The 26749-nt window shown below is 51.1% G+C and overlaps 1 protein-coding gene across 2 annotated transcripts in view; it reads right to left on the bottom strand.

Moving 5' to 3' along the window:
* Positions 1-4874: 4874 nt before the first annotated feature.
* The window catches only part of HUNK (hormonally up-regulated Neu-associated kinase), a 136783-nt gene continuing 114908 nt past the window's right edge, over positions 4875-26749 (bottom strand). For both annotated transcript variants that reach the window (XM_021070911.2, XM_084991939.1), the window contains 4 exons: positions 25899-25982; positions 19524-19571; positions 12228-12408; positions 4875-8320 (listed from right to left, as the gene is read on the bottom strand). In XM_021070911.2, coding sequence (XP_020926570.2) covers positions 7659-8320; positions 12228-12408; positions 19524-19571; positions 25899-25982 — 975 coding nt within the window. In that variant the 3' untranslated portion in view covers positions 4875-7658. The remainder of the gene's footprint in view (positions 8321-12227; positions 12409-19523; positions 19572-25898; positions 25983-26749) is intronic.

Raw genomic sequence — 26749 nt, 5'->3', positions numbered from 1 at the left:
GGTGCCGTTTGTGGACTTCCCAGAACTCCTCGGGGCACTGAGCCCAGGGCTGGGTGACTCCAAGGTCCTTGTGATACTGTGGCTTGGGCCCAAATGTTCTAAAAGTGAGAATGGCTCATGTAATTGAAGTGGCCACGGGTGGGAAGGACTCTGAATTGGGCTCTTCAGGGCTCTCTGACTCAGATGGCACGATTCATCGTTCAGTGGAGGGGACGCTTGCCCAGCCTGGGGCGACACCACGTCATTCAGGTGTGAGTAATGGCCGTGATTCGTCTGCAAGGCGTCACGCAGCTCCCTGTCTGCTCTAGATTTAGCCTTGTTCCCTAAACCACTGACTAAGCTCTCTCTTTTGGTGAGCAAGCACGAGCCCACTTTTGAGAGGCCATTCACACTGAGAACCGGAGACGGCTTGAATGGAACATGATGTGAGCACCAGGGCCAGGCTCTGTTCTGCTCTGATGAAACAGGATGAATCTGAGAGTGAGGACCAAGTGGCAGCAGCAGACTCATCACCAGGATGCTCCCCCTGCGGATGGCAACCAGCCCTGGAACCCACCAGAAGCAATATGGGGAGAAGCTCTCTCTCTCTCTCTCTCTCTCTCTCACTCTCTCTCTCTCTCTCTCTCTCTCTCTCTCTCTCTCTTTTTTTCAGGTGGCAGGTTTGTAAAATGAACATTTGTCATTCTGATTGTGTGTAGTGGGCAAACTTACCTACAAAATACAGACTATTTGACCAGGTCACAAGGTTCTCAGGAGGATTAAAGCAGGAAGCCCAAGGGCCAAAATCTGTGTGTCCTGTTTTCGTCTGCCCACCGGACAAGCATTGTTTTCACAGAGTTCCTGCCATGGTGCAATGTCTCCGGAGCACAGGGATGCAGGTTTGATCCCCAGCCTGGCACAGCGGGTTAAAAGATCCAGCATTGCCACAACTGTGGCATAGATCTCGACTGTAGCTTGCATCTGATCCCTGGCCTGGAAACTCCATATGCTGTGCAGCAGCCCCCCCCCACCCCAAAATAATAGGTTTTCATATTTTTAAAGGTTTGTAAAAAAACAAAACAAGACGCAAAGAAGAACCTATGACAGTCTGCAGGGTAGTTCACTCAGCATTAAGTATATGCTATCCGGCCTTTTATAGAAAGAGTCTGTGGTCGCTGGACTGAAGGATGAAACATACTTGAAAGTAACTGGTACAGGGCCTAGCATGCAGGGAACGCTTGCAAAAGATGGAATTTCACTCCAAAAAAAAAAAAAAAAAGAAAAGAGAGAGAGAGAGACAATTTTCCGGGAGTAATGTAGTTGCAAGAAAAGGGTAAATGAGATTCAACATATGGGATAAAATCTGTAGGATTTGTAGAATATATAAATATTTCTATTTGGTCTCCCTCCTGTGTTAGTCTGCTAGGGTTGCTATAAGAAAATACTACCGACCAGGCAGCTTAAACAACAGACATTTATTTTCTCACAGCTCCGGAGGCCAGAAGTCCAAGATCAAGGTGTCAGCAGGCTGGGTTTCTCCTGAGGCCTCTCTCCTTGGCTGGCAGACAGCTGCCTCCTCACTGTGTCTTCACATGGCCTTTCCTCTCTGGTGTCCCTTTGTGCATGTTCAAATGTCCTCTTCTTATAATGACAGCCATCAGATTGGATTAGAGCCCACCCTAATGGGCCTTATTTTAACTCACTTCTCTTAAGGCCCTGTCTCCAAACACAGCCACTTTCTGAAGTATTAGTAGTTTAGTCTTCAACATATGGATTTTAGGGAGAATGCAATTCAGCCCCTAACACTCTTCTTTTTTTTTTTTTTCCTTTTTAGAGCCACAGGTGTGGCATATGGAGGTTCCCTGGCTAGGGGTAGAATCAGAGCTGCAACTGCTGGCCTACATCACAGCCACAGCAACACAAGATCTAAGCCACATCTGCCACCTACACCACAGCTCACGGCAAGGCCAGATATTTAACCCAAGGAGCGAGGCCAGGAATCAAACCCATCTCCTCATAGATATTAGTCAGGTCCATAACCCACTGAGCCACAATGAGAACTCCTTGCCTAACATTCTCCTTAAATAAAAGGAATTATTAATAACTAACAATGCTTATTCCTTTATTTAAAATAAATCATCTTTACACATTAAGCGGTGCCGTAATTGTGTAACAATGGGAAAGGCCAATCTTATTTTAGGGGACCTTAAATGAGAGGCATCTGTGCCTTCACTGTGGCAGAAAACACTAACTGCCACCCCAAAGATCCATATGCTCCCCCACATTTCTCAGCCTCTTGCTCATAGGTGGGGCCATAGCCCTCACACTGCACTCTAGGGCAGTAGAAGCTCTCCAGCTGGCCCTTGTCCTCTGGCAGCCAGAGAAGCTTCATTCTGAGGGGACAGAACCCCAGGCTGGAGGCAGCCTGGATCCCTGAGTCTCCACATGGAGGACACCTGCTCCAGAGTCAGCCAAACTGCATAAACATCTGTGTGAGTGATGCATAAACCCTTATTGGGCACATCAAGAGATCTGGGGTTTGTTATCATAGCAAACCCTGATCTAACACACCAGCCGAAGGGGTCCCAGAGGCATTCTCATCTCAGACCTGCCATGACTTCACCACCCATCTTGGACAAGCAGACTTATTCTTGACACATGCTTGCATTCTGCCCTTTTTAGCTGACTGTAGTAACAAGGCCTGGGGAGAGTAACTTTTATTATTCCTGAAGGTTTGTTTATAATGTCACCCAAAGGCTTTCATTTCAAAATAGCCACGGGCCACTTTCTGAACAGAGAAGATGTTGTGTTGTAAGGAGTCCAGGTCCTTGAGTCAGAGCTCCTTTTATTTCACCTGTAAATATGCAGCTTCTTGGCATTGTCCTCTCTGCAGTGTGTCATTAGTTAGTCTGAGTTTGCTGCACATCAGTCTCTGCTCTCAGAGCTGGTGACCCCAAATGCCTCCTTATCTGCACAGCAGCTTAAATGTGGATATACATGTGGAAGGAAATTGCAAAGGCGAAGATGCTCCCCACCCTTCCCCACCCCCAGGCCCTTGGTGCCTCAGACATCAGCTCCCAGAGATAACTGGGTGTCCTGAAAACAGGTCCACAGAAAAGATGTACAAATATAGACCCTATTCGTCTTGGGAACCAGATGTCTGAAAAGCTCCCTTGTCAAAAAAAAAAAAAAAAAAGCCTGCCACAAATAATACACTCATTTACTACTCAGGAAATATGCTCCTTTCATTGAAAAGTGATGACATTAAATTGAACCAGCTACCGGTGCTGCTCTGAATTATTCTGTGCCTGTAGCACATGGAGGGTCTTAGAAAGAAAACAAATAAAATAATCAAGAGACTTCCAGACCCCCCTAAAATTATCAGTCTGGCATTCTTTTCTGAATTTTTCTCATTTTATGACATGGCTACACAGAAAGTACCTTATTGACTTACACTAGTAAAATCCAACAGCCTTTTAATAACTAGCATAGATGACATGGTCAGCCCGGTTGCGGCTTACTTGTGAAATATGTTGAGAAAGAGTCTTTCTCCAGCCTCAAGAGTTGATGAGATAATGGAAAGGGTATGATGCTCAGAACTTCAAGGAGCTGCATGATGTTGAGAATGACTTAAAATTACAAAGACCTGGCCCATGGAGAGACCTCAGCGATACATATTGTAACGACAGCTTGATCTGCTGCCGACTTTCCTGTCTACCCATGGTGGCCACACTTTCAGATTTCTTTGTGTTCTTTGAGAACATGCCCTGCCCCCCCAGATCTGCTCTGGGGCCAGCTTACTCGGGGACCCTGGAGTCCTTAAACCACTTGGGGCCCCCGTTTTTTCTTCTTCAAAAAAGCTGGGGTTGAACCAGATAATCTCAGGTTCCCTTTCTGTTCTGGATTGTTCTGATTCCTAAAAGAAAACATCAGGAGTTCTCATAGTGGTGCAGTGGAAACAAATCGAACTAGTAACCGGTTGCAGGTTCGATCCCTGGTCTCACTCAGTGGGTTAAGAATCTCATGTTGCCATGAACTGTGGTGTAGTTCAAAGATGTGGCTCAGATACTGTGTTGCTGTGGCTGTGGTGTAGAACAGCGGCTGTAGCTCCGATTAGACCCCTCGCCTGGGAACCTCCATATGCCATGGGTATGGCCCTAGGAAAAAAAAAGAAAGAAAAGAAAACATCAGAGTTCCCGATGTGGTATAGCAGGTTAAGGATCTGGCATTGCCGTGGCTGTGGTGTAGGTCGCAGCTGCGGCTGGGATTCCATCCCTGGCCAGGGATCTTCCATGTGCTGGGGGTGTGGCCAAAACTACATACATCTTTCTTGCCCCCCCAACCCCCTTCCCTGCCTCAATCTTCAGAGAGGGCTTCATGTACTAGAATCTGTGGGCCTCTCACTTTGTACCATGCCACCCTCCGAGCCACACTGTATAGGGGACACAGGGCTTAAGCAAGGTGTGTCGGAACTGCTGTGAATGAAGTCGCAACCGGGCCAACCCAAACACCCCATCTAAACCCCTCTCCTGTTCCACCCCATCACCCCTCTTCACCCACCCCTCACCAAAGCCTAAAACAAGGACCCACCTAGAGGTCATGTTCACAGAGTCATTCTTCATGTGCCATTTTCAGAGCCCGCAAGGAAGATCCTGAAGCCCCCGACCCCAGAAAAGAAAAAGGCTGATTCATCTTGAACTGCCGTTGGCCATAGGTCAGGCAGACAGACACCCCTGCGGCAAGAGCACCAAAGCCAGAAATGCCCCCGAACACCCACAAGTCCATTCCCTCTTGAACCCCATCGCTGGACCAAGAACTTTATGTAGAAGACGATACCGCTACTTTGCACCATACTCTCAGGTCTCAGATTTATCAGCAAATAAATGAAACAGTCATAGTGAGGGGAAAAGTGTATTTCACAGTCATTATAAAAGTACATGTATTTAATAACAGTGACATACAGTCCTTACTTATGACCAAATGGGGACAATGAGAGTCAACTCTTCCTCCTAGACGTTGTGATGATGGTTCTGCCACCTCCATCAGTAACTACAGGCTGACCAAGCTCAGGGGCGCAGACTAATGACAGACAGTCATGGGTTAAACAGACAACACGCTTTGTACTTACCAAAGGGAGAGTCAAGTCTTCCATATAAATATAATAAAATAATAAAGAATTTAACATGTCCGCTTTCACTCGAGTTCACAGATTTGTCCGGGGCTCACACGCACACAACAATTTCCTCCCCTTCTTCCCTTCCCCTCACCTCCCACTGGGTTTGGAATAAACCTGAGTTCACAGTTCAAGTTGCCTGTGGCGACGTGGCTGGTCAGACGCAGGATGCGATTGGAAAGTCCGCGGCTGTTCTGGAAGCATGCGATGAACGGGAACGCGTCCCAACAAGCTAACAGCAACACAGGAACGCTCGCGTTATCAAGGCAAGTCAAACACAAGACAGTGAAGGGCTAGATCCAGTTCACAGGCACAGCTATGCAGCCTGCCAGACTGCAGCATGGCCACTTGAAACCAGCTTCCAAAAAGGCTCCTTCGCCCATCAAAAACCAAATACTTCATGTCAAACAGAGAGAGGGACTTTTTCAGATGTTTCTTTTCTTCTCTCGGCCTAAAAAGCTCTATTTTCAAATAGACAGTTCAGGAACCCAGTCTGGAGCCATACAAAGGAGTGCCATCGACAGCCGGGAGCCTGACTCCCTCCCAACAAGCCCGAGGACTGGGGTGAGCCCATCAAGGGGGTGGGGGAGCAGCAGCCCCAGGTCCTGTCAAGGTCAGCCAAGACTGGGCATGGCAGTGGCTTCCGGGGACAGCTGGATCTCTGCTCTCTCCTCAAGCAGCCAGAGACGCATGGGGCAGAAAGAGGTCACCAACAGCAAAGGAGAAAACAAATGAAGAGCCACCCCTCCACCCTCTGGCTCCAGCTGGCTGCTGGTGGAAGAGAAGGCAGGCTTTGCAGTGCTCAAGGGCTGTGGCCTTTTTTTCAGGATCAGGGGACAGAGAAGACTAGCCCTGGGGTGGCCACCGTCGTGGTTTCCAGTCATGCCTGCGCCGGCCAATGGTTGAATACTCCAGGCCATAGGGTAACTTTCTCTCCTGAGCTGACCTCTCTGCAACCTGTGCTGACTCTTTTTTTTTTTTTTTTTTTTTTGGAGGTGGGGAGGCTGCACCCACAGCATGTGCAAGTTCCAGGGCCAGGGATCAAACCCGAGCTACAACTGCGCTGTGCCACAAGGGAACTTCCTAACTCTTCTTCTTTGGCCAATTCTGCTCATCACTGAATGGTCCCCATCAAGCGCCAGGGCCCAGGGCCCCGTAGAGACAGGCCACCGCGGGCTCCAAGCTAACACAGTCAGACAACGTCGGGGTCCACAAAGCACGTACACAAGGACAGCACAGACACAGACCTGGAGACGTAATCTTTGGTTCCATCCTTGGAAAAGGTGTGAAAACAGAACACAGGCTCAAAGCCTATTTGAGGAACGCAGCTTTCCTCAAAGATACAGTACTGCCTTTTGAATGGGGTTCCCTCCAGGAGAGCCTCTCACAGCCAAGGGCCAACCGAGGGGTGCTAGACCACCCGTGTTTTCTTGGCAGCTTGCAAACTGCATTGCACAGAGGTAACGGTGCCTTGCAGGTATACTCGAATCCCACCTTAACCATCTTCTCTCTTTCTAAATAACCAACGGTAACTCTGCTCTACATCTTCCAGAAGAATCGGGGCGCTGCTGATCCGATAGGAAGAACACAGGGATAGGTATGATCGTGCCCCTCGTACAGGCCACCGGAGGTCACCAGCTGCTAAAAACATCGCCTGGGCGAGTTCTGACGCCCTCCAGGTTTATCCTCTCGCAAGAAGAGGAGTTCGGTGAAATTGCTACGCGTCTCTCCATTCAGGCTTTGAAAAACGATGCTGCTTCGACGAAACGATTTCACATAAAGAAAAATCATCTTTGGAGAAGATAATTCAACCGATCGCAGGTTTCAACCAAAAACAAACAAACAAAAATCTATCAAAACCTTTCCGGGCAAATGTGTGTCCCTGTGGGTCTTTTCCTTTCAAGGAGGTCCCCACTGCTGCCATCAGTCATTGACCAGAGGCTCCTTTTTGCTCAGAGTGGGTGGGGCTGGTTTCGGAGGCTTCTGCGCATCTCCCTGGGGGGTTTCCTGGGGCCTGGTGCTCAGGGGCTCCAGCGCTCACCACGCTGCAGGGACTCACCTCTACCAAGGGAGGGGAAAGCGTGGTCCGGGTGGAAACAGAACCCAGTAGAGGCACACACACAGAGCACATCGTGGAGGAAAGTTCCAGAGGATCTGAAATCTGAGGAGCCCAGGGGCCAATGCAGGCTTCTCACCCTTGGCCCAGTGGATGGAGGTGGCCGATGGCCAGCGAGTTTGCAGGAGGAAGAAGGTGGTGCAGGAGTGCAGCTGGCTGCACAGACAATCTCCTAGGAGACCCCAGCATCTCGGGAGGTGGGGGCGGGGTGTATACTCTGGACTGGGCTGTGCAGGCTCTGGGTCTGTGGGTTTCAGCTGTGGGGACATCGCATGTCAGGAGAAGCTGACGCCAGGAAGGATGCTCCGAGAGAGGCCTTTGAGTTCACACCCTGACAGACACTGCTCCGTTGCTTTCCTTAGAAATGCCCAGAACCCCACAGTGGGCCTGTTAACACTGGCCTTTGACCCCATCAGCCAGGTCAAAGGAAAGACTCACAGGGGCTGTGGGCTGCAGCGGGGGCATGCTGGCCTCCAGAGGCCTGTCTGTGGGGGGCTGCAGGCTCTGATGTCGCTTCCTTAGCATCTGTCCGATGCCCATCATGGGGAACCTGCCTCTGCTCTTCACACAATGCGGGCTCCCCAGGGGCTGCATGGTGCCACCATTACTGGACCCTGGGGGTGGGGAACACACGCCCTCCTCTTTGGGGGGGCTGTTCTTATCTTCATGGGCAAAGGAGACCAGGGTGGAGTGCAAAGGAGTTTGGAGAGGTGATGGGCTTCCGGGCAGCAGGACAGGTGACAGCGTCCGCTCCCCGGGATTGCCGCGAGCCAGGACCCCGGGGGAGTTCAGAATCCTATAGTGATGGGACGGGGACAGCAATTCTGTCTGGTCTTCGCGCTCCACAGACTCAAAGGAGCGCACCATGTCCAGCATCAAAGGGTCTTCCTTGGTGGGGATGCTGGTGCTCCCAGGCCCCTGCTGAGGGGACTCCGGTTTCTTGATAACCCTGGGGGTCCTGGGAGGTGGCACTGGGATGAACTCCATGGAAGAAGAAGCCACACAATTGGAGTCCGAGGTTTTTCGGAAAATATTGCGGCAACCGAAGGAATCTGCACAGCAAGAAAGCAAAGGAAACATGAAGACGGCCGCAAAAACAGTGCCAGCGGCCCTGCTCTGACCTCCAGCTTGACTGAGACAGTGCCTCCCCCAGGAAGATCAAAAGGAACGGCCTAGAATCTGACTCTCCTCACGGGGACCCAGATGAGCTTCCTAGGATGGAGGGGACAGAAGGCTGGTAACAAGAGGCCTCCTGGGTTCTGATTTGCCTCGTGGCACCAGCTTCACATCTGCTGTCCTTTTGGTCACTTAAAATTCTGGATGCTGCCAAAGAACCCTTGAGTAAAAAGGTCCACAACTCAACAGAATGACCACAAAACTGCTGGAAGCACAAGGATCCCAACTCATTAAGGACTTGTGAATTTGGTCCTCAGATAATCGAAAGTGGAAGGAGTTTTGGTTTTTGTTTTTTTAATTACAGTAAAAAAAAAAACCATTACATAAATTTATCACCTCAACCATTTTTTAAGTGTAAATTTCAGTAGTGTTAAGTACATGTGTACTGTTGTGAAATACAACTCTTCATCTTGCAAATCTAATAGTGGTTGCCAGGGGCAACGGGTCTATGTGTCTGACTAGCCTATTTTTTTTTTTTTTTTTTTTTTTGTCTTTTTGACTTTTCTAGGGCCGCTTCCCGCGGCATATGGAGGTTCCCAGGCTAGGGGTTGAATCGGAGCTGTAGCCACCAGCCTACACCAGAGCCACAGCAATGCGGGATCCGAGCCGTGTCTGCAACCTACACCACAGCTCACGGCAATGCCGGATCCTTAACCCACTGAGCAAGGCCAGGGATCGAATCCACAGCCTCATGGTTCCTAGTCGGATTCGTTAACCACTGCACCACAACGGGAACTCCATGTCTGATTATTCTAGAGCCCTCCTACAAGTGCAATCTACAGTATCTGTCCTTTTGTGACTGGCTGGTTTCACTGAGCAGGATGTCCTCCATGTTTATCCGTGTTGTAACACGGGTCAGAACTCCCTTCCTTTTTAAGGCTCCTTCATGACCTTGGGTCTCCCCAGAGCCTCTCCCAATTCTGAATAGGAGTGAAACACTCTTTGCCTATACATTTAAGGCAACCAGCCAATCCTCATGGTTTCCATCTCAAGTTGGCACAGACTGGAAGCCAGGTTTGCAGACTCTGCCAGAACAGAAAGGGAAAACCCCCATGAATCTGGAGCCAAGTTCCTGGGAACAGGCCCTGTCATAGCTGCCTGTTTCCACCATCACATTTTATAGCCCTGCTGGGGCCTGGCGGCAGGAACAGGCTGCGGCCACCAGGAATGATTTCGGGGGCAGCCCAGGGCACTGGGAATCCTCTTCACCTTCCATAAATAAATATACAGATCCCTAAATACATCTCTTCCTCTCAGAGTTCCCGTCGTATCGCAGTGGAAACGAATCTGACTAGGAACCATGAGGTTGCGGGTTCGATCCCTGGCCTCGCTCAGTGGGTTAAGGATCCAGCATTGCCGTTGAGCTGTGGTGTAGGTTGTAGATGCGGCTCAGATTTGGCATTGCTGTGGCTCTGGTGTAGGCTGGCAGCAACAGCTCTGATTAGACCCCTAGCCCGGGAACCTCCACATGCTGTGGGTACAGCCGTAAAAGGACAAAAGATCAAAAAAAAAAAAAAAAAACAAACAACAAAAAAAAAAACTCCTCCTTGGGCCCACACAGAGGCTGCAGATTGACTGGCAGAGAGAAGTGAAATGTCATTGTCTCATGTCTCCAGTGTCCCAGCTGATACGAGTGCCCCCTTCCTTCCCTGAGGTGTCTGCGTGCTCCCCACTCGGAGCCCAGCTTCTCCCTCTGCCTTGTCCTGCATCTTTCACTTCCGGGGGTGTAGACCCTGCGAGGACACCTCCCACACATGCCCTACTAATCCCCACCTCAGAGTCAGCCGCCCCCGGGTATGGACCCAGATATGGCATCGTCCCCAGCTAGAAGGGATCGGTCCACAGTCCGACCCTTGGGTACCTCTGCCGGCTCCAATTCATCCTGGCTCCCCAGAGGAGCAGTAAGCCACACTGGTCAGGAGAGAAAGCTCTAGAGCCAGGCTGCCTGGTTGGAAGTCTGGACTCTGTTACTTACCACCTCCCTGACCTTGGACCATTCTCTGTGCCACTTCTCATCTCCAGAAATGAGGATGAGAGTGGTCTCACGGGCTCATGGAAGAGTTGAATCAGTGCCTGTCATCCCGCGAGGGTCAGTGTGAGCAAATACACAGGCTCTGGGGCACCTCTCAGCAACAGGCTTTCAAATCCCAGGAGGAAGGAAAAGGCAAACAAACAGATGCCATCTGGCCCAGGAAAGTACCAAGAAATGGACTCCACTTCTGGGGCTGCAAATTTATCCCAAATACGCAGCCACGACCTAGACCTTCCTTGGGGGGAAGTCTCAGGGCGCCACTGTCAAGGGCTCGGGTTCTCTGCGGGTTCCAAAGCCAGAAGGGGCAACTCCCCAAGGGGATTCTGCCAGGGAGCTCCTGCCTTCTAGAAACATGCAGGATGAGGCTGAACCACATAGAACAGTTCTTCTCTGGGTGAAAACCGGTCTCTCTCAGGTCAGACCAGGGCTGCATGGTGCTGTCTGAGTCTCCCGATGCTGTCCTGCTTCCCCAGGGAACTACTGTTGATCTCAGACAGCCGGGGCGCTCCCTGAACCTCGGTCTCTTCATATTTAAAACCTCGGGATCGAAGACTCAACTCTACAGTCTCTTTGTGCCCCTCCATAACAGGAAGCTCTCCTCTACCCCTTGGCTGGCTTCAGAATGCTCCCTGGGCCCCCCTGCACCCCACCCATCCAGTCTCCCAGTGCGCAGTGTGTGCTAAGCCTGTGGGATGCTTCGCTTCGGCAGCCCTGGATGCTTGCCCCAGAGGAGGGAGACCCATGTGGATTAGTTATCTCCTATGCTGGACCATGAATGAGGCAGAGAAGCCCACATATGCATCTCCTCGAATCCACCCAGTAGCTCTGGTGGCCTGTCACACGTAGGGGAACCAGTTAAGATCCCCAGAAGGTAAGGAACATGGGCCATAACCAGCCACAGAGCTGGGTTTGAGCACCCTCCCTCCACCCAGAGTCCAGATGCTGTCAGTCACACGTCAGTGCCTCTCAGGGACCACTGCTCTGGTGAAAGGCTCCCACAACAGCATGCCCCCATCACTGCTCGGCACTCCGATCCCTGCCCCTCCAATACTGAACACCCACTCCTGGTTCCATAATACCAGGCACCCCAGTCTCTGCTCCCACAATGCTATGCTCCCTAATCTCTGCTCCCATAGTAGCACATGCCCTGACATCTACTCCTGCAAAACCTTCCCTTCCAACCCCACTCCTGCACCCTGATCTTTATTTCTGCACCCCGAATCCCTACTCTTGCAATACCTTACACCCTGATCTATGCTCCCACAATCCCATGCACCCTATCTCTGCTCCCATAATCCCATGCACTCCATCTCTATACCCACAATCCCAAGCACCCCATCTCTGTTCCCACAATCCCATGCACTCCATCTCTATACCCACAATCCCAAGCACTCCATCTCTGTACCCACAATCCCATGCACTGTTTCTATATCCACCATCCCATGCACTCCATCTCTATACCCACAATCCCATGCACCCCATCATGGCTCCCATAACCCCACACACCCCATCTCTGTTCCCACAATCCCATGCACCCCATCCCTCCTTTGTCAAATCCTCCCCGCACAGATGGACAATACCAATCTAGACCTTGATTGTTCTTGGGTTGGTTGCCTCGCATGCATTAATTCTGTTTTCTCATGGACACGAGTGACGTCTGCCCCAGAGGCCCACACAGCCACCAGTGTGGGGCGCAGAGCAGCCACGCAGCTGAACACGAGTGGCCCGGAGAGTCCCCTGCGCTGACCCACCTTTGTCAGGGAAGCCGGGCTTGGCGGCCTTCCGGTCCTTCAGCAGGGCCCTGGTGTTCTGGATCTGCGTGATGAGCGAGGCCGAGGGCTGTTTGTGCGACGGCAGGTTCTTGTCCAACTTCTTGGAAAAGGGCCGGTGAAGAAAATCCCCTCGTTTTTCTTGTTCTTTGGGCTTTTTATCCTTCCAGTCAGAAGCAAACAGAGATACTCAGACACACACGAGGAGAATATACAATGTGACTCCTCTCTAAAGAGGCAGCGAAGTCAAGTTAAGAAACCCCAGTTTGGAGTTCCCGTCATGGCTCAGTGGTTAACGAATCCAACTAGGAACCATGAGGTTGCGGGTTCGGTCCCTGCCCTTGCTCAGTAGGTTAACGATCCGGTGTTGCCGTGAGCTGTGGTGTAGGTTGCAGATGCGGCTCGGATCCTGCGTTGCTGTGGCTCTGGCGTAGGCTGGCAGCTGCAGCTCCGATTCAACCCCTAGCCTGGGAACCTCCATATGCCACGGGAGCAGCCCAAAGAAATGGCAAAAAGACCAAAAAAAAAAAAAAAAGAAACCCCAGTTTTCCAAACACTCTGTTCTCACACACGTGCTAAACAACACGAAAGCGCTGAGGCCCCACAGACACTCCGGGGAAGCCACCTCCTCTCCCTGGGCCACGGCAGGCTTCAGTTGTCCCCAGGTCCCCGCACTATGGCATTTTGAGGTGTTCCAACAAGGGCAAGGTCAGGGAGGTCAATTATTTTAGAACAAGCTGAACAAACCGAGGCAAAGCAGATGAGGGAGGACTCCCGGAAATCTGCTGGTTTGGGGTTTTGCTTTGCTTTGCTTTGCTTTGCTTTGGTTTTTTGCTTTTTAGGGTCACACCTGTGGCACATGGCATTCGGCATGTGGGGTCGCATCGGAATTGCAGTTGCCTGCCTACACCACAGCCATAGCAATGCAGGATCCGAGCCGCGTCTGCGACCTACACCACACCTCACGGCAATGCCGGATCCTTAACCCACCGAGCAAGGCCAGGGATGGAACCTGCATCCTCATGGATACCAGTCGGGTTCATAACCTACTGAGTCATGACGGGCACTCCAAAATCTGCCGTTTTATTGAAAGTGGCGTCCGAAGATTCTGCCCACAGTAGTGGCTTTGCAAAGGCAGTTTTGCAAAGGAAACATAACTGCTTCCACCCTAACCTCAGTGCTTGCGAGCCAAGGAGATGGACAAGCCTACGGCGCCCGGAGCCAGCCCGGGTGAGTTTCTGCCCTCGCTCCCCTCTGATCTCCTGGGCTCTTCCTTGTGTACTTGACCTGGCATGATTCAGCCATTTGTGCTGTCAGTCTTCACTTGATGAAATTCAGTTATAATCCCTCTGACGGGAGAGAATTTGACAATGATACACCTTTAACCCCACAGCCTCTGGCATGAAGCCAAGCAGGCAGAGCAGGCTTACTAAACAGTTATTGAAATATCAAAAACAAAACCAAAAAAGCCAGTGGAAACCAAATTATATTAATTGAGTTCACGCTTCTGGGAACCGGGTGATGGCTGCTGAGAGGATGTTTGTTGTTTGTTTTCCTGGCCCTAAAGACTGCCTTTGATGTTTACCGTGCAACAGAAGCAACTGGATCCCTGACCTCACCAGCCAGCCGAGAGCGAGGGGAAAAAAGAAACTGATCATCACTTTTTTGCCTTCAACTTTAAGAGCATTTGCAATTCAAGAGAGCTCATCTATTTTTCATTGATGTTGTTGAAAAGCTTCTCAAGGAAGTGTCCCCATGCACTTCTGGAGCCCTTTCTAATGCGGATTTTCAAAGCCTTTTCGGGTTGGGGTTCAGGATGTCCAAGTTTTGAGTGGGGGAGAAAGGCAGCGAAGAGGCAGGAAGGGGGGACGCCCAGCCCAGCCTTGAGTGTCACCAGGAGGACAGAGGTTCCTCTGGGGACCTAGGCCTTGGATGAGGCGGCTCATCTCCCCCCACCACCACCCCTGGGAGGACGAAAGGAGAGGTAAAGCTTCCTTCCCCCGCATCTGTTTGGGGGTTTTGTTTGTTTGTTATGGGATCTTAGTTCCCAGACCAGGGATTGAACCCAGGCCGCAGCACCCAAAGCACTGACTCTTAACCACTAGACCACCAGGGAACTCCCCTTCCTCAACCACTGGCACCTTCAGCGAGGATGCCTGGAACGCCAGGTGCCGTAATAAGAGCGTGACTCACAATGAGCCAAATCCTGTTATCCCTTCTTCCAGAAGAGCCTGCCGTGGTTAAAGAATTCACCCAAGAGAGAAATGGCAACTCAGATTTTCACATCCCTCCCTGAAAAGCTTTTCTTCTTCTTCTTTTTTTTTTTTTTTTTTTTTTTTTTTTTGCTGTTTAGGGCTACACTTGCAGCATATGGAAGTTCCTGGGCTACGGGTTGAATTGGAGCTGCAGCTGCCAGCCTCTGCCACAGCCACAGCAACTCGGGATCCGAGCCACATCTGCAACTCGCGCCACAGCTCATGGCAACGCCGGATCCTCAACCCACTGAGTGAGGCCAAGGATCCAACCAGCAACCTCTCAGACCCTATGTCACGTTCTCAACCCACTGAGCCACAACAGGAATGCCCAGAAAGGCGGTGTTCCTGACCCTTGACTTCACACTGGCTTCTGCAAGCCTGGGGCAGGGCCAGGCAGTTCCAGGGCCACAGAAAAAGTCTGGAAACAACAAATGGCCAGGGGCAGGGACCACCTGTAGTCCTAGGGCACCAAGTCAGCAACCAGGATGCTACAGAGGAGGCCGTGTGCAGGACAAAGGGGGAAGGGAGCATCCCTGTCACGTGGTCTTGGTCAAGATCAAGTCAAATTCTCCGTTTCCCCCTCCTGTTTCTATCAAACACCAACAGGCTCCCTTCTCTACAGCAAAGGAGAGTAAGTTTTCATGCTCCCCTGCCTCTCCTGGGTATCAAAAGGCCCTGTCTCGGGAGTTCCCATTATGGCTCAGCAGTAATGAACCCGACTAGTCTCCAAGAGGACACCAGTTCAATCCCTGGCCTCACTCAGTGGGTTAAGGATCCAGTGTTGCCAGGAGCTGTGGTGTAGGCTGCAGATTCAGCTTGGATCCCGAGTTGCTGTGGCTGTGGCGTAGGTGAGCAGCTGTAGCTGTGATTCAACCCCTAGCCTGGAAACTTCCATATGCTGCAGATGTGGCCCTAAAAAGACCAAAGGGGGGGGGTCTCTTTCAAAAAGTTTGGCAGAATTCCATCCTTTTGCTCAATTTTTCTATTTCTGTTTTTATGAGAAAACTCATTAATTCTCCCTGTTAACACCTTAAACAGGAAAAAAGAAATCAAGTGCACTTTTGTGGGGTTTTTTTTTTTTTTTTGGTCTTTTTAGGGCCACACCTGCGGCATATGGAGGTTCCCAAGCTAGGGGTTTAATCAGAGCTATAGCTGCCAGCCTACACCAGAGCCACAGCAACACCAGATCCAAGCCGAGTCTGTGACCTACACCACAGCTCACGGAATGCCAGATCCTTAACCCACTGAGCGAGGCCAGGGATCGAACCCACAACCTCATGGTTCCTAGTCGTTTCCATTGAACCACAACGGGAACTCCTCAAGTGCACTTTTGTGATACATTGTAAAACAGCATTCCCCACCTCTCACCCAGCCCCTTGTAAGATTTTTTTTTTTTTTTTTTAGAATGAGGAGCACACCTGCCTTCAGAACTGCTCTGCATCCCCTATAGGCAGGGAGCTTCCCGCCAGCTTTGGGACCTCCCCGTGGTCAAAGCTAAAGGATCAAGATGCAGACTTTCAGGGGGCTAGTATCACCATGCAGATGGAATTCATGAACCAAGAGCTGTACAAGGTATGAGAGTTTTCTGAAGGAAGGGACCATAGTTGGCTTTAGAAATATCTCTTATAACTACAGAAAGCCCTCGATGGGAACAGAAGGGAACATGGAATTAGGACTAAAGATTCCAGGAAGACCTGCTCAGGCTGCCCTGTTGAACTTTATCCCAGGATCCCACCCCCTGATACTTCCTCCCAAACCCCACCCCCCGAGCAGCCTTCTCCAGCCTAAAAGAATGGGTGACTTCATAGTGACCCATTCTAGGGGCTGCCAAGAGTTCACTGCCCCATGCTCCCTGCAGGGGACAAATCCCAGGGTCAGTCGACAAGGAAGGGTCATCCACCCCCCAGGAAGCGGGTTTGTTTACAAGCAGCCAACCACATACCTTCCAAGCACAGGTTACAAACGCCAGCAATCATCCAATGCTACCTTTCCTTTGCATGCCCTATTTTCTCCAAAAGAGATTTCCTAGGGAGCAGGATGCTAAACTGCCTTATGTAACAGAAACAGAGCTTCTGAAGGACTTATTATGTTCCCTTAGACAGGCCCTCGCCCACTCCCGAGCTCTGCCCAGGGATGCTGGCTGCTTCTTTGGTTTCCGCCTGAGTCTCAGGTGATGCGCCCCTCTCCTGGATCCAAGGTGGATCCAAGAGGAGGCCATATGAAGCTTCACATGCAAGCAAGCCCCCCACAAAAGAGCCTCTTGTTTTCTTTAAACCACTTTGCACCCATCACACCCATGCATGGGCATTTATTTATTTATTTATTTTTGTCTTTCTGCCTTTTCTAGGGCCGCTGTATGCAGCATATGGAGGTTCCCAGGCTAGGGGTCTAATCGGAGCTGTAGCCGCAGGCCTATGCCACAGCCACAGCAAGGCGGGATCCGAGCCGTGTCTGTGACCTACAGCACAGCTCATGGCAACGCCGGATCCTTAGCCCACTGAGCAAGGGCAGGGATCGAACCCGCAACCTCATGGTTCCTAGTCGGATTCGTTAACCACTGAGCCATGATGGGAACTCCTGCAAGGGCATTTCTAAAACCGGACACTTTGAAGATGTGGCCCCATAAAGGACTGCCTACCCAAGACTCTTTGGATGTTATGGAGTCTTTGATGGAGGAGAGGAAGAAGCCAGAGAGTGATGGCCTGCTGGGCTTCAGGAAGAAGATGCCTGCAGGCTGGGCAGCCAGTGGGGGAGGAAGCCAGGCCTCAGCCTCCGAGGTCTGAGCTCCGGGGCACTGGTCCCCTGGGACTCTTCCTGGTGACTCCAGGCTCGTGGCTCCAAAGACCTGCATCCCTCCCTCTCCCTTCCCGGTTTTTCCGCCTGAGAAAGAGCCAGGTGACCTTCAGCAAGTCACTGCCCCTTGAAGGACAGGCCTCCCCATCTGTAAGTGAAAGGGGGGGCCCTAAACGGAACCCCACATCTTGCTTGCTTCAACTGTCTGAAAGGCAAAGGCATCCATTTAACAAAGGCAGATGCAGCCACGCCTCCTGACTGCCACTGCCCCATCCCGGGTTGTAGGAAGAACCTCGCCCCTCTCGCAGGGCAGAACTGACCACAGGGTGTGATGACACCAAGGAGGGGCCTGGGGACTGGAGGCCAGCCAAGCTGTCCTCTTTGAGGAGCTAGCAAGCCAGTTCCGAATAGGCTTTCTGGAGCCTGGTGTCCCTTTAAGAATGAGACAACCTCACGTGGAGGTTTGGAACATCAGAACCAGGTAAGGATTGGGAATACCGGGAATGGCCCAGGGGCACAAGTGTTGTTTGCTGGTCGATGTATATATATATATATATATATATTTTGCTTTTTCGGTCTCCACATGCGGCATACGGGAGTTCCCAGGCTAGGGGTCAAATCAGAACTACATCTGCCACCCTATGCCACAGCCACAGCCACAGCCATGCAGGATCCAAGCCACATGTGTGACCTGCATCACAGCTCACGGCAATGCCAGATCCTTAACCTACTGAGAGAGGCCAGGGATCGAACCCACCTCCTCATGGATACTAGTCGGATTTGCTTCCACTGTGTCACAACAGGCACGCCTGATTTTTTTGCTTTTAACTCATACCCATTCATTCTCAGATTCTTTTCCCCCATAGGTCATCACAGAATACTCAGTAGAGTTTGCTGGTTGATTTTGGTCCTTGGCTGCTCATCATATAAGGGAAAGACACAGCGGCCTGATTTTGTCATAGGAAACACACGAGTTGAGAAAAAGAGGGCTTGATTCATAAATTAACCACTGAGCGGGGAAGACCTGGACTGTTGGAAACCCCACTTCTTTACAGGTAGAAACATGAAGACATAGCCCAGTGTGTAGTTACAGTAAGACAAGGAAAAAAAGTCACCTACACACAGAAAGCACTGATCTGACCTGATCTGAACTGAGGGGATTCTGAGAAACCCACTTATAGTAAGATTCTGCGTATTTTAATTCAGAACAGGATGGGGGTGTGCAGAGTTTGGAGCCCTGGGCAGTGATCTGCCACCTTCAGGATCATGTATGATGGTTACTTTCATGTGTCAAGTTGGCTCAGCCAGGGTATCCCATGTGTGGTCAAATACCATTCTAGGTGCTATGGTGAAGGTGTGTTTTAGATGCAATTAACACGTAGATTGGGGGTGTTTCCGTCATGGCTCAGTGGTTAGCAAATCTAACTAGCATCCATGAGGACACAGGTTTGATCCCTGGCCTCGCTCAGTGGGTAAAGGATCTGGCGTTGCCATGAGCTGTGGTGTAGGTCGAAGATGCAGCTCGAACCCTGTGCTGCTGTGGCTATGATGTAGGCCAGCGGCTACGGCTCTGATTGGACCCCTAGCCTGAGAACCTCCACATGCTGCAGGTGCGGCCCTAAAAAGCAAAAAAAAAAAAAACAAAAAAACAAAAATAACATGCCAAACCCCCCCAAAAAAAATGTAGATCGGCAGGCTTTAAGTAAAGCAGATTATCTTCCATAATCTGGGTGGGCCACGTGCAATCAGGTGAAGGACTTAAGAGAAGAAGCCTGGGAGTTCCCGTCATGGCACAGTGGTTAACAAATCCGACTAGGAACCATGAGGTTGCGGTTCGGTCCCTGCCCTTGCTCAGTGGGTTAACGATCTGGCGTTGCCATGAGCTGTGGTGTAGGTTGCAGACGCGGCTCGGATCCCGTGTTGCTGTGGCTCTGGTGTAGGCCGGCGGCTACAGCTCCGATTCAACCCCTAGCCTGGGAATCTCCATATGCCGCGGGAGCGGCCCAGAGAAATAGCAAAAAGACAAAAAAAAAAAAAAAAAGAGAGAGAGAGAAGAAGCCCGAGCATCCTGAAGAAGAAGGATTTATGCCCGCAGAAGGTCCTGGGACTCAAGTTAAAACATCAACTCTTCCCTGGGTGTAAAATGTTAGGTATACACACGTACACACACCATTGGTTCTGTTTGTCTGGAAATCTCTGACTAACCCATTGCAACCCCCCAAGTTCTTACCTGCACAGCATGAAATTCAAGGTCTCTTGTCCAGGTGTCCAGGGAGGCCTGTAAAAAGCAGCATTTTTCAACAATGCAAGAAGCCATAGGTGCTGTTTATTCCCTAAATGCTACCCTGTACCACTTGTGGCTCTGGTTGAGAATTATTCATTTCAGTGTTTATAGACAAGAAACCAAATTGTTGTGAAAGCTGGCAGCAGATGTCCTAGTTTCCATCCTGGATAGATTTCCTAGGTAAGCTTTTGAATAAAGTCTAGGACAGATAATGGGGGGGAGCATTTCCGGTGATGAGTAAGGAGTTCAGTTGTTTCCTCAAACAGCAAAAGACACGCATGGGAACGGCACCCAGATCAAAAAGCAGAACCCAGCTGGCACCTAGAAGTCCCTTATACCCCATGTCCTCTCTGTGTCCCCAAACCCAAAGGTAACTACCATTTCGATTTCTTTTTTTTTAGGACCGCACCCGCAGCATATAGAGGTTCCCAGGCTAGGGTCAAACTGGAGCTGTAGCTGCCGGCCACAGCCATAGCAACACAGGATCTGAGCCGAATCTTCGACCTACACCGCAGCCCTCAGCAACGCCGGATCCTTAACCCACTGAGCAAGGCCAGGGATCGAACCTGCATCTTCATGGATGCTAGTCAGATTCATTAGCCATTGAGCCACGATGGGAACTCCCCATGCTGATTTGTAACAACACAGCTTGACCTGGATTCCAAACTTAATTTTTAAAAATTGTACAGATTTTGAAATAAGACACAAGGAAACACTGTCATATTTTACCTTTAACCAGAGAGTCCCCATTACAGGCTGAATTATATTCTCCCTAAATTCATGGGTTGGAACCCTAACCCCCAGATCTCTGACTGTGACCTCACTTGAAATCAGAGTCAGGCCCATCACTTCCCGTGTGAAGCTTGGGGGGAGGAAGAGAGCGTGAAATCTCGATCCTTCTTCTTGGAGGAGGAGCGGGGAACCATTGGCGTTATCTTTAAAAGGGAATCACGTTAAGATGAGGTCATGGGGGGGGTGTCTAATGCAATGCCACCGGGATTCTTACAGGAAGACACAGATCACAGACACACACGCAGATAATGCCACGTGAAGATGAAGGCAGAGATGGTGGTGATATTCCTCTAATTTGAGGAACGCCAAAGATGGCCAGCAAGCCCCAGAAGCTCAGAGGCATGAAAGATGCTTCCTTATAGTCCTCAGAGGGAACCCGCCCCACCGATCCCTTGACCTCAGCCTTCGGGTCTCCAGAACCAAACCGGGAGACAAGGTATTTCTGCCATTTCAGCCACTCAGTGTGCAGGACTTGGTTATGGCAGCCCCAGTAAACTGACACAGCCCCTCTGCCTCTCTCTAGGCAAGTTATCTTCCAAAACTGCAACAATATTTGGATACTACAGAGAGGTCCTCCTAGTTCAAATTTGCATTTTTCTACACATTAGCATTCTTATTATTTTTTTCTTTTAAGGGCTGCACCTGTGGCATGTGAAGTTCCCAGGCTAGGGGTCGGAGGGGAGTCGCAGCTGCCGGTCTACACCACAGCCACAGCCACACCAGATGGAAGGCTCATCTGTGACCTAAGCCGCAGCTTGTGGCAACGCTTGATCCTTAACCCACTGAGCAAGGCCAGGGATCGAACCTGCATCCTCACAGACACTCGTGGGCTTCTTAACTAGCCCCACTAAGCCACAACTCCCAAATGAGCTTTATTTTTAAATGCTTTTAACTAAAATGGCTCCTGGCTCTCTATGGCTTTAAGAAGCCAGTTTAAAAATGATGACTGCCCTGCTATGACACCCCCCCCTCCTTGTCAAGTCCTCCAGGGCCCCCTTTTTAGGAAAAAAAGTCTCTGGGCCACATGCCCAAGCTGTTCTGCACTGAGAGAAATGTCCCACTTTTTCAGATACCATCTCTGAGAAAGTGGCAAAGTCCTAAGATGACGGCATCGTAATCCCGAGAGGGAGGTTTTTTTTTCACTGAATCCAGCTCCTTTGTCTCTGCAGACAAAAAGAACTGGGATTGAGAAGAAGAAAGAGGCCATCAGATGCCCTCAATGCCCTGACGTGGCCCCGGAGCCACTCTCAGACTGCTTGTGTGCAACCTTGAACTTTGGTTGACGGTGCCTGCTCACCCCCCCACCCCACCCCCGGATGTCCCCTGGCAGCTTGGCCCCTTCGCCTCCTGGACCAGCTGAAGACAAACTCCAAGTGGGCTTTACCTGGAAAACCTGGCCTCTCAGACTTTCTCACCATTTCGCTAACTGGCCCCATTCCACTTTCGAGATTCCAAAACAAACAAGCAGGATAACTTAGCGAGCCTATAATTTCATTAGCACAAGTTTCGCTGCAGCGTGGAGAAAACAAACGGATCGCAGAAAATTGTAATGCCGTCCTGCCAATAGCATTCCTAATGGGAGGGTTCCCACTGCAACCCTCACTGTTAAATATTTCAACAAATGTTTTAAAATGCTTACCATGTGTTTTCGGGCCAAATGATTAATCAGCTGAGAAAAATAATCTGGATGAAAAAAGGAAGCTCCTTTCCCATTGCGGTTCTGATGCTTTCAAACACACAAGAAGGGTCAGGAATGAGGGCGGCCAAGGCTGGGGCCTTGGCAAGTGGCTTCCAAGCCACCTAGGGCCACATATGTAGGGGCACGTGGTGCATCTAAGATTGGGGGGGGTGTTATTTTGGGGTTTTTTGTTTGTTTGTTTTTGGCCCTGCAGGCAGCACATGGAAGTTCCTGGGCAAGGAATCGAACCGCACCACAACAGGCATGGCAGTGACATTTCTAGGTCCTCAACCCACTGAGCCACCAGGGAACTCCCTGGCACATCTAAGTTTGTGTTATTACCTGAAGCCCTAAAGAGTCCACCAAGAGGCAGGGGAGCCCAACAGTGAAGTCTGTATCCACTGGACCCGCGGTGCAAGTGACCATAAGAGGTCCCTCCCTGCCACAGGGCACGGCCATCTGGTGATGATAACTCTACTTGTCTGCTATGGTACAGGTTACTTTAACCAAGCAAGGTGTCTCACCTGGAATGTTCAACCTCCCCCAGACGTTAGTCCAATTCTATTTTCTGAGACTGGGGCCGAGGTCCACTTGATTACTTCATGTGTTCATTTAGCAAATATTCATTGAGCCTCCACTGCGTGCCAGGCATCGTGTAGCTTCTAGGGACATTGTGAGCAGCAACAGGGACACCGTCCCTGCTCTTACGGAGCCCACAGTCCAGAGGGGGAGAGAGATGATAATCAAATCATCTCTGAACAAATGAGAGCCCTGTCCACAGGACAAGCCCCAGGCTACTGATCGTGGCGTGACGGCTGGGACTGGAGGGAGGCCCCCCAAGGGCAGAGATCAGAGGAGGTCAGAGGTCCAGAGGACAAGACCCTGCCTTGGGAAAGAGGGGTGGGGAGAACATTCTGGAAGAGAGACCAGGGTGTGCACAGCCCTCGCAGCCAACAGAGCACAGAAGTCTGAAGGCCCCTGGGACTGAGCATGCAGCAAGAAGCAAGGCTGGGATGATGGCTTGGGGGCAGGTGGCACGGGGGTCGGCTAGGAGACGAGGCTGGAGGAGACAGAGGAAGCCAGTCCAACCCCAGGACATGGTAGCCACGTCACAGAGCTTGCTTTCCAAGCTTTCAGGAGGGAAGGGACATGGTCTGACTTGAGTGTGAATAGCTCGCTCTGGCTGGTGTGCGGAGAGAGTGCCAGGCAGCCACGGGGAAGGAGGGAGACCAGTTAGGAGGCTGAAGTCCATGCAAGGAGCGATAGTGGGATGGGAGGGGGAGGATGCCGATGGAGAGTGTGGAGGGACTGGAGAGCTTCGGAGTCAAACTGGCGGAACTTGGTGACAGACTGGCTCTCGGTGTGAGCGAAAGGAATAAAAAGGACTCCTAGGTTAGGGGCAGAAGTGGGGGATGGGGAGGCTGGTTCTGGGTGTGTTAAGTTTGAGACACCTTCACTATGGAAGGCGAGATTTTTCTTTCTTTCTTTCTCTCTCTTCCTTCCTTCTCTCCTTCCTTCCTTCCTCTCTCTCTCTTTTTTTTTTGGCCAAGTCTGTGGCATGAACAAGTTCCCGGGCCAGGGATCAAACCCGCACCACAGCAGTGACGATACCAGATCTTTAACCCACTGCGTCACCAGGGAACTCCAAGAGAAGGATTAGTAAGCAACTAGCCGGAAGGGTCTGGAGCTTCGGGGAGTCTGGTCCCTATGCCCTCCTGCTCTCAAACCTGAAAGCCATGTGGCTGCTTCCTGCTCCACCCCAGTGGGCACCCCCTTCCTCCCCCACCCCACAAAAGCTTATCTCCAACCTCAGCATGCCAGTGCCTCCCAGCCAGTCTCAAAGGGGGCCTTCAGCCTGAGGTCAAGGCAAGGCTGCACCCTGGCTGCTCTGAACACACACCCCTCCCCACCCACCTCTTTCCCCCACCCCCGCTGCTCCCCAACCCCATGTGTCCTTCAAGCAGAGGCCATGTCCTCTTCTCTTCATTGCCGGCATCACTGATGGAGACATCTACACTCGCTGTCTTTACTTCTCCTCCACATTCGTACAATCTCCTTTCAGCCTCTTCCACTTCCACCGGGACAATGAACTGCTGACACCGCTGACAGTTTTATACTTGACCTTTCCCACGTCCTCCCTGGCATCCTTCCCCGCTGGGGCTCTGGCTGCCCCACCACCTTGGACAGTGTCTCTGTCCTCTGTGTCTCCTCTCTTCTGCCTCCTCGAATTATGCCCTCCCCCAGGCTCTGTCTAGATGGGTCAGCCTCACCATCACCCTTGGCCTCGACGCTCAAGTGCAGTCACATTCACATGTGGCAGCAGGCAGCTCAGCGTCCCCGTCACCTGCATCACTGGGTTGGCCTGGGCTGCATCCCACGCGCTCTCTGCCGCTGACATGGAGCCCAGAGTGGCGTTCAGTTACCCGCCCTACTGTCTCACCACAGCCTTGCGCCCAAGGAAAACCCAGAACTTCCTTTGCTGGTAACATGCATGGCTTGTGGAATCAGGATGAAAACTTTGGGGAAGAGAACAAAGGAAGAGGCAGTAGACGGACCATCTGCCTCATGCAGGGCATGGAGGAAGGGTCCCTTTTTTGTTTGTTTGCTTGTTTTTTACGGCTGCACCTGCAGCATATGGAAGTTCCCAGGCTAGAGGTGGAATCAGAGCTGCAGCTGCCCGCCTACACCACAGCTACAGCAATGCTGGATCTATACCTCATCTGCAACCTACACTGCAGCTTCTGGCAATGCTGGATCCTTAACCCACAGAGCGGGGCCAGGGATCAAACCCGAATCTTCATGGAGACAAGTCAGGTCCTTAAACCACTGAGCCACAACGGGAACTCCGAGGGTCCCTTTTAGATTTCTCCTCAAATGAAGGAAATCCCGGGTGTCCCCAGATAGGCCCCTGAGAGTGGGAAGGGGGACTCGGGTGCATGGAATGAGGTGTCCTGGTTCCGGGGGGTGAGGGGGGCTCACCCCATGTTCCAGGCCCTGGATCTGGGGTTCCGAGGTATAATCTCTTAACAGGCATGAGCTTGGGGTCCATATCTGGGACATTTAGATACTAGTCTTGACTCTGAAATCAAAGAACCTTGGGTATGTTCCAGATAGCATCCAGCCCCTAGGGACAGCTGATTGAAAAGCTTGCTTCCAGATGTTTCTTCCTATTCCTCACCTTGCTTTCTTCTTCTGATGCCAAGTATTACACTCACTTAGATTTTTCAGCATCTTGTTTTCACCTGATAGTGGATTCCAACTTTGACTGCTCAATAGAACCATCCAGGGAGCTTTAAAAATACTAAACCCCGGGAGTTCCCACTGTGGCTCAGTGGTAACGAATCCAACTAGGATCCAAGAGGATGCAGGTTCGATCCCTAGCCTCGCTCAGTGGGTTAAAGATCTGGTGTTGCCGTGGGCTGTGGTGTAGGTCGCAGATGCAGCTCAGATCTGGTATTGCTGTGGCTGTGGCATAGGCCAGCAGCTACAGCTCCAATTGGACCCCAGCCTGGGAACTTCCATATGCCACGGGTACAGTTCTAAAAAAAAAAAAAACCTAGCCTCCGATGTCACCCCCTGAGACTCAGTGGAATGGGTCTGAGGGGTGCCCGGGCATCTAGATGTTTAAACTCTCCCGGGGATCCTACTGCTTGACAACAGCTGAGAACAGTCTGGAGACAGAGCAATGGTGGCCCCACTATGAACCACTTCTCTGGGGCTCAGTTAAGTGAGTCTTTATCTCTGGCTACTTCTGTGTCCCACGGTCACTGGTTTTCCTTTCCACTCTTCCCCCTAGAATGGAAATCCGCTCTTCCTAACAGACCCTGGCTTTTGCTCTGGGGAGCACTCACCTCATAGGGCTCCTTGGTGGGCCTGCACCTCTCTATCTGGTAGAGCTGGGTCTTGTAGCAGACGCCGTCCTGGATGTCGGATTTCTGCCAGAGGAGGAGAGAAAAAGAAAGCCTGGCTTAACACATGGGAACTGGAAACGTCCAAGAAGCAGGCATTAATTTTTAAACCAGCCCTTGGCTGAGAAAGGCCAGTGAGTGGTTGGCAAGGCCCTAATTGCAGTCAAAGCCTCATCCGAGGGCCGCCTGCAAGAGCGTGGGAGACAGCCAACCTAGAGTCAGGTGACCTATTTCTGCTACTGGCTCTGCCAGGAAAGGACCAGGTGACTCTGGGCATCTCCTGGCTCCTTGCTGGGCCTCAGTTCTTCCATCTGAGCTACGAAGCCACTGTAAACATGAAAGCAGGAGTGCCCTTGGTGACGCAGCAGAAATTAATCCAACTAGTATCCATGGGGATGTGGGTTCGATCCCTACCCTCACTCAGTGGGTCGGGGACCCGGCCTTGCCAGGAGCTATGGTGTAGGTCACGGATTCAGCTTAGTTCCACCATTTTCATGGTTGTAGTGTAGGCTGGCAGGTGCAGCTCTGATTCAACCCCTAACCCGGGAACTTCCATATGCCCGCAGGTGCAGCCCTAAAAAGCAAAAAAAAAAAAAAGTGAAAGCAGAAGCCAAATATGTGAGCTGGAGAGAATAACTTATTTTGTTGAACTACTGAATGGGATAGAGATCTTATTTATTTAAAAAGAGCCCGAGGGCGTTTCCTTTGTGACTCAGGGGGTTAAGGACCTAACGTTGTCTTCGTGAGGACACAGGTTCCATCCCTGGCCTTCTCAGTGGGTTAAGGATCCAGTG

Source organism: Sus scrofa, chromosome 13, assembly GCF_054392235.1.
Source record: "Sus scrofa isolate SSC_HxYL_T2T_F1_AM1 chromosome 13, Sscrofa_HxYL_maternal_Yorkshire_Landrace_v2.0, whole genome shotgun sequence".
Classification (NCBI taxonomy): Eukaryota; Metazoa; Chordata; class Mammalia; order Artiodactyla; family Suidae; genus Sus; species Sus scrofa.
The sequence above is the reverse complement of the archived record's forward strand: the minus strand, read 5'-3'. Positions and strand labels throughout refer to the sequence as shown.